This window comes from Oreochromis niloticus, linkage group LG6 (assembly GCF_001858045.2).
Source record: "Oreochromis niloticus isolate F11D_XX linkage group LG6, O_niloticus_UMD_NMBU, whole genome shotgun sequence".
Taxonomy (NCBI): Eukaryota; Metazoa; Chordata; class Actinopteri; order Cichliformes; family Cichlidae; genus Oreochromis; species Oreochromis niloticus.
Window position 1 is genome coordinate 28,770,827 of NC_031971.2, and position 10,695 is coordinate 28,781,521.

The 10,695-nt window shown below is 36.7% G+C and overlaps 1 protein-coding gene across 2 annotated transcripts; it reads right to left on the reverse strand.

The window, feature by feature from the left end:
• Nucleotides 1-5,635: 5,635 nt before the first annotated feature.
• On the reverse strand, nucleotides 5,636-10,622 carry LOC102081951 (ecto-ADP-ribosyltransferase 4-like). Of its 2 annotated transcripts, none has more exons than XM_005454751.3 (3): nucleotides 9,118-10,622; nucleotides 7,079-7,199; nucleotides 5,636-6,793 (listed from the first exon to the last, which is right to left on the reverse strand). In XM_005454751.3, exons 2-3 carry the CDS (start codon nucleotides 7,190-7,192, stop codon nucleotides 5,948-5,950), a joined length of 960 nt encoding a protein of 319 aa, XP_005454808.1. In that variant the 5' UTR covers nucleotides 7,193-7,199; nucleotides 9,118-10,622; the 3' UTR covers nucleotides 5,636-5,947. The 2 variants fall into 2 exon arrangements, with proteins under 2 accessions (XP_005454808.1, XP_019215261.1); XM_019359716.2 differs by lacking the exon at nucleotides 9,118-10,622 and adding an exon at nucleotides 8,474-8,908.
• Nucleotides 10,623-10,695: the final 73 nt, after the last annotated feature.

Genomic DNA, 10,695 nt, shown 5'->3' on the forward strand with positions numbered 1-10,695 from the left:
TCACTGGTTTTGGTGTTGTGGCTGATTCATGCATTTTTCCACTCAGCAACATTGAGGTTGTTAGTTACTGTCAAAGATTCAGCAAAGCACAGATATCTGAATGCATCACTGCTCTCACAACGTTTCTTTTTAAGAGTGTCTTTCCAACTCACAGTCAGGGTAAAGTCCAGTCCATTAGAAGCAGCGATATCTCGGCAGACCTCTGCTGTCTTTCGAAGGATTGCTATTCGTGTAATGTAACGATGAGTGATGGAATCTGATGAGAAGAGTGGTTTGAAGCTATGAACAAGACCTGGCAGGGAGAGGATCAGCACCACCAGAGGCATCACTGTCTGTCTGGCAGTCATAGTTCAAAAGCAGGAAAACAGGACGGTAATGCTGAAAGAAAAATACAAATCTAGATGGTTATGGCCTCTAAACCTTTATCACGCTAACTTCTTTTTATGGATGTTTCAACATTCATTTTACAGTGAGCTGTCAGAAACAGGAAATATAATCAAGTACTGGGATGTTTTTTTGCAGTGATTGAGAAACAGTCTGACTCGTAGAAACATCTTGAAAAAGAGAAAGAGAAAAATTGCAAAGTAAGGAAAATCACGTTATCAGAATTTTGCTATTTTCAGTAAACAGAGTAATGCCAATAAACACATTGATAAGATCAGAGGTACATCATACAATGAGTTTAATATAGAAAATAATAAAGAAAGAATACACTGGAATTACAGACACAAAAATGCTTATACTGGAAAAATATTACAGATGGTTACATATATTTTTAACACTACCATCAAAATGATTATATAATATAGTGTAGATATAGTTTGTCTTTCATCTTACCTGTGTGAAGTGCTCTTAGATGGTTTTGTTGTATTCAATGTTGTATGCACTTCTTCAGTACTAGACTCTCAGTTAGATTATGTTGTCTAGCCCTTTTATCTGTGTGTACACTGTGTCATTCATTCCTTTTTATATTATGTCACTGAGTGACATGATATAACATTTTCCTTTACATTTCTCTTAAGCTAGCAAATTCCATGGAAGAACTCCCACACAAAATCTTTTTTTCTGTATGCTTCAGAGAAATCAAAGGAGTGAATGCATATTTCTGTCAAAACAACATATCTCACACATGTTACTCATCTGTAACTTATAAAAACATACCAATAAGCAATTGAGGAGTCGTATGAGTATATGAAGACTATAGATCAGTGTATACGTTGTTTCGATACAGAGTTGTTTTAATACCCCTGGCTTTCACTTCATGACATCTTTGCAGGTTCTTTCAAAACCAAGCCTCCTTGAGTCCTCTTTTTGGGATTTCTGTAGCAGCTTGAGTTTTATGGGGTAGGGTTGCTAGCCCTATGGTCAGCCCTCTTCCTTTCTCATCTGGGATGGGGGCCAGCTAAGGCTAACTTCAGAAAAATCAACCAACCAACCAACCAAACAAACAAACAAATAGTTAAAAAAAAAACCTTCCCGGTGTGCTAGACTGTGAAGAGATTTCCTGCTGCGGCCTGATCTGTAGACAAATATATTTGTCAGCCTAAAAACTGCTTCACTTTCAAAAGTATTGTTTTTAATACCTATTAATTCAACTGCTCCGCAGCTTTCAACGCCTTATATTGTGAGATAGTTTCAATTTATGAAAGACTCGCTGGCTCACAAAAGGACATTTATGTACATAAAAAGCTTAGCCTGTGATGTAACTGGTTATTTCCCAAGTTACTATCAGGACAAACAAAACCATTTTACCTACTAAATCGCCATTATCGTCAGTCCCAATTCGAGTCACAGAGCTTGAACCAGCATTCATCAATATCAGGTTAGAAATAATCTGACACCAACAACAACAGTCCATGCAAAACACTCTTGCTGTTACTGGCTCTTGCCTCTCCTATCTCCTATTGTTGTTTGTGCCAATTTCTCTTTTTCTAATGCATTAGTGAAAGACCCTAAAATGATTTGCCTTGTCAGAGTCTTACATCTCACACTGTTCTTTGATTTTGACCAATGAGGCATATTTTGCATTGAACCTTTGTTTGGTTACGTCTGAATCATTGGACAGAAACTAAAACAAGATATCAAAGATAATCTCTTCTCTCTCTATGGTGAGGTTAGTAAACTAGCTAAGCTACTTTTACTGATACACAAAGGTGCTGACACTCAATGGTGTAGAATTACATCATCAGAGATATCGCAAAAGAACAATATGTGCATGATTGTGCCAACTTGTAGAATTTTTCTCAGTTGAAGAAAAACCCGTTTTTGAACTTTTGCCTCTGCACACCACCAAAGCGTATAATAAATCAAGCAATCAGTATTGAAGCCCGGCCTTTCAGTTTTGTTTCAGCTTCAGTTCACTGTTATTTGCAAAAGCACTGCATTAACCCATGGACATCACAAAATATTCTGTTTCCTCTCTTGAGGACTTTACTGCAGACACTTTCAGTTGTTTGTTTGAATTAAGTTACAATTCATTGCTTAGTCCCCTGTGTTGGAATTGATATTTTTTATATTGTCATTTGTGCTTAGAAACATATGATCATTTATGCTTAGAAATATATAATCATGTGTATGCTGGTAAAAATCATATCCTTATTAGGTCTGATAAGATTCTATGTGCACTTGTGTACCATGAGATGAGAGGAAGTAGCCTCGACATTATAATTTCCATTATAGCTTTAGAAACCAGACTGTTCTGTTTCTTAACGTGCAAGACTTCACGCCTTTAAATGTGCATTTGAGACATGACCTATTGCAAGTTCCTGCTTTTATAGTTTAGCAAGACGCTTACTGTATAAAACCCCTGTGATTTGTGTATATAGACTGTTCCACGGACCCCCTCTAACCACTGCTAAGATGGTACATTCCTCCCATCCTTTGTGTTTGCGCTGGTTCACCGTGATAGCGCTGGTGGAGCGGGGCTGTTGTACTGAGCATGTGTCGTGCGTGTGCGTGAATGATAAGTAAGTGCCTTGTATTTGTTTGTGCTATGGTTGTAACTTATCATATACTCGCCCATGTACATTGTGTGATGCTTGTATAGAATTTGCCAGCTGTTTGTGTAGCCACGAGACACTGTATATTCACGTTGATTTGACCAAAATGGCGCCACCCTTGTGAACTGAGCTGCCCAAAGTAAAGATGGAGTCTATCCCTGTGCAGCAGCCCATTTGTGTCCACCAGGGGGTAGTGTTTAGTCATTTTCGAATTAGATTTTCTGTTCAACCCTTTCTGTATTATTGAGACCAGTTTGGTTGACTTTAATTCTTTGCTAATTGTAATTTCTGTTATTTTACAGAACCACACACATATATATACTCACACGAATTCGCTTCTGAAGATGTTTTGAATTAAAGGAACCCAAATTATCATCGCTGTGGACCCTCTCTTTCATCATATAAGTGACCTGTGCCTTCTGACCGAGGATAGGAATATCCTGCTGTAATTTGCCAGTTTATTAAGCACACACATGTCCAGTTCACTTACTTCTGCTTTTCTGCATACCTCATACACACAGTTTAAGTTCATTGAAGGGTCGTATGTCTATGTATAGTATGGCTGGAAACACACACACACACACACACACACACACACACACAGAGAATACAGACACTGATGTTGTTCAGATATGCCTGCTTAAGAATGTCACGTGTATTTGTAATTGCATATTCATGAATGATTACTTGCTGACAATAAAATGGGCTGTAGCGAAGGAATCAGTCGAAGTGAGCTGAGTTAAGGTGAATAAGAATAAGAATAAGAAGGAATCTTTTCCTCAACTTTGGCTGACTTCCCTCGCGAGCCACAAACACGGAGAGCGCCTTCTTGCCTTGTTTGTCGTGCAGTTATTGGTCTCGTGTTCCAGCGGGGTTTGTGCCTAGATAAACCCAACACCTTGGGTGACAATGTCTGTAACATAAATATTGAAAAAAATCCTCTTTTTGTCTTAATAACAAGTCCTGATCAGAGGCAGTGTTGGGAATGTTACTTTTAAAATGTATTCCACTACAGATTACAGAATACATGCCCCAAAATGTATTTTGTAACGTATTCCGTTACGTTACTCAATGAGTGTAACGTATTCTGAATACTTTGGATTACTTAATATATTATCATGCTTTTTACAACTACATGAATGTGCTATTGCTGTGTGATTTATTACTTTTACTGAAGGTTATTCGCCATACCAATACCAACTAGATTTTTAAACCTTAATATAAAATGAGTAACAGTAGGTAATTATTAAACTCTAGCACTGTCTCCTACAATCTCTCTTCTCTTTTCCCTCACCCACAGCTGGTTCTGGCAGATGGCTGCCTTTCATGGATCCCGGGTCTGTCAGAGGTTATGTTTTAAAGGAGTTTTTCCTTCCCACTGCTGCCAAATGCTTGCACTTAGGGGAATCATGCAACTTTTGAGACTTCTTTACCTTACAGCATAGTGTCATGAATTGCCATTATTTAAGAAAACAAAAAAGAAAAAAAAGTTGCAACCTTAAAAATGCAAGAAGTCAAAGGTAGGAAAGTTAAAGTAGCTGATTTTAAATACCTGGGGTCAAATATCCAAAGTTACAGTGTACAAGAGAGGTAAAAAAGAGAGTGCATGTAAGGTGTAGTAGATGGAGAAGGCTACCATCAAGGGTGAAATGGAAGGTTTACAATGGTAGTGATAAACAGACAGGAGGCCAGAAGATTTTAATGAGAGAGATATTAAGGAACAAAATTAGAATGCGTGTATCAGAGGGACAGTTCAGGTAGAGCACTTTGGGGGAAACGTTAGAGGCAAGGCTGAGATGGTTTGTACATGTGCAGAGAAGGGATAGTGGATACAATATATTGGACAAAGGTGTGTTGATATGCAGTGCGATGTTGATGTAATGATAAGGTTAACCAGCAGGGGGCACTGTATTTAAGAAAGCTCACAGATGGCAACAGGGGAGCACTTAAAAGAGGATTGATTTGTGGTGTTGTATAATAAATTGTTTGGAGCAGTAGCTCACAAGGTATAAGTGCATGCTGTGTTATTTTTAACAAGCACTAGGAGGACAACACAAAAGGGTGTTGAACATTAGTTGCCAGGAGGAAGAAAAGAGGAAGACCACAGAGAGGATCAATATATTTAGTGAAGGAGGACATGCAGAAGGCTGTTGTGACAGAAGATCCAAGAGATGGGATGAAATGGCAATGTTGCAAATGATGCACTGTGCTGTGCTGCCCCCTAAAGGGAGCAGTCAGAGAAGAAAAAGAGCGTAATCAATAGAACAGGTTTTTTAGGTAAACCTTTGTTCATTGATTTTGGATGTGTTTTTGTGTGTCATAATTGAACTGGACAAGATAAATGTAATCTATGTTTATATATTATTTTACTAATTGTTATGAATATTTGTTCATAACAGAGTTGAAAGTTGAAGTTCATTAAAAAAGGAGAGAGCGTATATATTAGTATAATTACAGGCACAACTGAAATCCATACTTCTGGTAGTTTCCTAAAAAAATATTATCAAAACAAAAATGCTTTATTTGAAATAACAAGAGAACAAACCTCAGTGGGTCATTAAATTTTTGTCAGTCAACTGTGCAAGACAATGGTTATAATTCTTAAATAATTAAGGCAATTCTTTTTTCTGTGACTGTTGACTGTCGGATTAGAAGTCATTTTGGTGGTGTAAAGAGGCAAAAAACTGCAAAAAAGTGCCAACAAATTGTGGACAAAGCTGTAAGTGTTACTCAAAGAACAATGTGTGCATGACTGAACACAACTGTTTTCATTCTGCTTCTCCACAAAAACAAAGGCAAAAGAAAAATGTATATGATTGTGACAAATTATTTTATTTTTTATGTATGTTTGCATGAATGCGTGAAAAACAAAACATAGAGTGTGCAGAATATAAAATGTATGCATGAATATATGCATGAAGAATAAGACACAAAATGCAAAGATCAGCCTAATATAATCCACAGTGTGGCTGCTGTAACTTAGATGAAAAGGAAGAACTGTAAACAGCATTGGTCTTATGGTACACTTTTACCAAAGCAAAGGACAACAAAAGACAAATTATAACAATACAAATAATTGTAAAAATGACCCAAAATCCATCTACTGCCAAAGTAGATATTGGATGCAACATATTGCTTTCTTTGCTATAAACACAGTTCATATTGCTCGTGAGTCTATAGCTGATTCTGCATTCCTTTGTTTCTGTCTGAATGTCAGTGACTTTGAAAATCTCATACGGGGGAATTAGCACCTGATTATTTTGTTTCAGGGCAGAGTAATATGTTATGTCAGCGCCAAAGCACGTGTGCACCTCAAAACATGAAATGTTCCTCGCAAAGTTCCACTCATCAGAGCCTAACATGAAGGTGCTAAACCGAACCTGTTTGTTAGAGATGTTCAGATGTAAAAGCGTCTCTGCTTTAAAATGTGTACGAACACATGTCACCTGGTTGTGTTTTAAAATCTGAATGCCTTCAGTTAGAAAGGAATAAAGTGAGCGTGACTCAAATGTCTCCTTTGGTTTTCCAGTTCTATTTGCAGACTTGAAGTTGAGGTTTACAGGTTGCAATATAGATTTTGTGTACATGTATAAAGAAGCAGAATGATCTTTCTCCAGGTGCTTGTGTTGAGGCTTTCTGTTGTGTTGCTTTGCATTTCTCCAGGCTTCACTGAAGTTTTTAAAGCAGGATTCCCATTTTTGCATCATGGAATTATCATTTAAAACTGTAACTTCAAATCTGCAGTCATCAAACGTGGCATCGCTGTGGTAAAAAGTCAAATTCTGAGTTGATGTCTGAAATTAGGAGGAACAGCTTGTTAAAAAAAAACTATCCAGCAGATGGCGATATGCATTAAATCAACAGCCAGTATTCATCTTCTTTTATATATATTTTTTTAGATAATGGCTTCAAGAATCACTTTAAAAGTGTAAAGATTTCAATACACTGGTTATGAATATTATGATAAAGTGCCATAAAATAAACCAAACCATGGAAAACACTTTCATTTTACATCTAACTTTAGCTTGAATCAAAAACAAATATTGTAATAGTGTTAAATAATTTAAAGTGGTACATACCTTTTTAACAGTACCCTGCAGGCTGAATGGTAGATGTGTGACAACAAAAATAAGAGAAGTAATGGCACATATGATCGTTTTTCTCTGACCCACTCGCGTCACTGAGGAAACCATAATGCATCTGAAAAAGAAGATAATTTAGTTTAAAGTGAATTATTTAGACCACCAGGTACCAGAACAGCTTCTTCCCCATAGCTGTCAGACTCCTGAACTCTGCCTCCTGACATCTGACCCACGTTAAACACATGGACTGAACATACACACACCCACAACCACTAGCACTTTATCACTACTGTATAGTTCTGTGTAAATATCATTCTGTACATACGATAATTTTTAATCCTACAACTGTTTATAACTTGCATAGTTCACATTTCTGTATAACTGTATATCTCAGATTTCTGTATAGTTTTTATTTCATATTTATATCCTGTTCATAGCCTGTACATAGCTTGTACTCACTACAGCCTGTACATACTTATAGATATAGAATATTCATAACATACTTCACACCGTGTACATTATAACATACCATAATAGACCCATTTCTGTAATATACTTACACATCTATATTATTGCTAATATATATTGTAATATATCTATATCACGGCTAAAGCACTTTCTGGATGGATGCAAACTGCATTTCGTTGCCCTGTACCTGTGACATGTGCAATGACAATAAAGTTGAATTCTATTCTATTCTATTCTATTTGTCTTGTGTTTTCTTTTGTGGAATTCATTGGCAAACCTGTAAAATGTCAGTGTATGTCATGTATCTTGGCACTAACCCCCCTTCTATATTTCACAACATGACTGTGTACATTTACTGGGTTTCGCTGTTCGCAATAGAAGTGTAATCAAAGCCTGTTTCAGTTTATATGTCTATATATACACGTATATCTATAGACATCTATTTACCCTATATACATTACTTCATGCTGGGCTGTGTGATAACAGTGTGGTGAATCAAAGTGCTACTATGTGAGAGAAAAAAAGAGCTTCTTGAGGATATGCATGAACTCAGCTTGTGTTGTGTGTCTTTGTAACTATAAGGTTTAGAACATACAAATCTGTGAGATTTGCCAGAGCGTCAGACAAAACAAAACTTCAAATGTTTAATATGTTACACCACTAACAGAGAATTACATCATTAAATGTTGTATTCAAATTGATATGTTTGTAGTTTGTCACAATAAGAGAACTACATAGGTCCTAAATTTCTGAGACAGTCTGTAAGTACTTAGTTTATAAACACCGATGTTGGAGGAACTATCACAGACAAACCAAAATGTAAATAGAAAATTAAAGAAATGCACTTGCACTTTAATAAACCTAAGTTATTAAATGTCATGGCTGTGTGAAGGCAGGAAAGGTGGACCCAAGAGCAGGACTCACGGAGGCAAAGGTGAACTCAAAATACACGGCTTTATTGCGAGTTGCAGACTGAACAGAAAACTAGCTATACTGGGGAAAAATAAACTAACAGACAGGCAAGCAGGTAAATGGAACACACAGTGTAGTAAGAGGGACGACGCAACGACGAGCAGGGGAAGACGCACACACTAAATACAAGAGGTGAACAGGACTGAGAGAAAACAGCTGGGAGACACGGCTGACACTGATTACACAGACGAGACAAACTGAAGACACTGACATAAGACACAGACCTTCAAAGTAAAACAGGAAATGCACAGACTGGACTCAGAGATGCGGTAATAGACAGAGAACAGAGGGAACACATGGGCAGACATCAAAGGGAACACAGAAGCAAAGTCCTAAAAACTGAAAAGTCTAAACCCAAACACATAATCAGAATGAACTGGAACACAAGATCATAATAATAATAAACACTGGGTCAAATGACCCAGGACCATGACATTAAGTGTTTCTCTAGAAGATTTATCTGAACATATCACAGTAAACAGAGGGTAACAACATACTGTAGTGTCTCTGTATAGATGTGGAATGGTTAGAAAAGACATTTAAAATACACACATAACGTCAAAATTCTGTCTATTTTCTTTTTCTTTATTACTTACAATATTATGAACAGCACTACAGTTTAAGGTGGTCTTTGAATTCCAGTGTGAAAATGCCTCCTGCTTTATCTCCCTTTTTGCGTTTTGCAGTTGAAAGACTTGCCTTGGTTTTCTGCTTGAGCTAGTCACCAAACAGGATTAGCTAGTATTACCACCTGTAGCACGTCCCTCTTTGAATGTAAACAATGATACTGACAGAACAAGCGAGAAGGAAAGTTTTCACCCACATGTAGTAAGTACATGTGAATGTGAATTTGCTGCAAACTGAGAAAACATTTCAAAGCAAAAATTAAAAAAAAGTAAAAATTAAATCACTGAATGCGAAGAAGTTAATCAACAAACACTAAATACTGCATAGCTATCTCATGCAATCTAAGATCCATTTTAGCTCTCCAACCTTTGTGAGAGTGTAGAAGAATGTGCACACAGCATCAGATTTCATACGTTTTTGCACGTGCTTGTACTTACTATTGTATCATATTTATTCATATTTAAACCTCATATTACTTCAATAAGAGTTTCTGTCTTGATACATGCTCAGTCATCCAGGCAAGGAAATCCTAAGAAGGGACTCAGCATCATCCAAGTGACTTCTTCAGTCTCAGCTGACTGCAGGTTTCCCCACCCTTATAAACAGTACCTTTGCACAATGACTGAAACTAGCACCAGTGGCAAACAGTAGGCTGTGAGGTCATTACTTCAGCAAGAGTAAGAATAAAAGTAGAGCCAGTGGCAGCTTGTCTTGCATCCTGGGCTTCCATCAGTTTACTATGAAAGACCAGAGGTTTATCCACACTGTGCATGCATAAACAACAAGAAAAAAAGCTTCTGGCTTATCAGCTTGCCAAGCTTAAGTCATTGTTAATTGGAGATAGAAACAAACACAGAGCAGAGACAGCTACACTTTCCTATAAAATAAGTAGAGCTTTCAGCTTATCCTGTCAGAATGTCATTGTTTTATATGTAAAGCAGACTAAATAAGAGAGTTATATTTATATGTGCAGATTGTGATTCTTTAGTTAGGGTGATGTTGAAGCCTAGAAAAAAAGAGCCATGTATCAGTGTACTGGCAGTTTAGAAACAGTGCCATCAAGTGGCCATAACACAAATATACTCCCATTTGTTTTTCATTTTTGTATGCCATTACATTAGAAACATCCCCTTTCACAAACAGTCACAAAACAATGATAAAAAAGAAAAAAAGAAAGGAGAGAGATTGCTTTACGGCACACTTTGCTGCATGTGAACTCATTTATGTGAACATATAAATACTTGAAAGAATAAAATTAATAGGCTGGTTTTTTTTTAAGATTTAAGAAAAACACTGGTGTAATAATTTCCAAATTATTATGCATAAGCAAAGTACCACATATAAAAATAATTATATGGACTGTGATAAAATCACAATCCATCACTCCATCTTGAGTGATATGAGTAGAAAATCCATGTAATTTATATTCTTTTAACTTAGTTTTCAAAGTTAAAATAAGCATTCCATTTTCCATTTAAAGCCAAATGATGAATAATTAGGACTCTATTAGTGAAAATACAATGGAGTACCATGTGAATGACCATTAT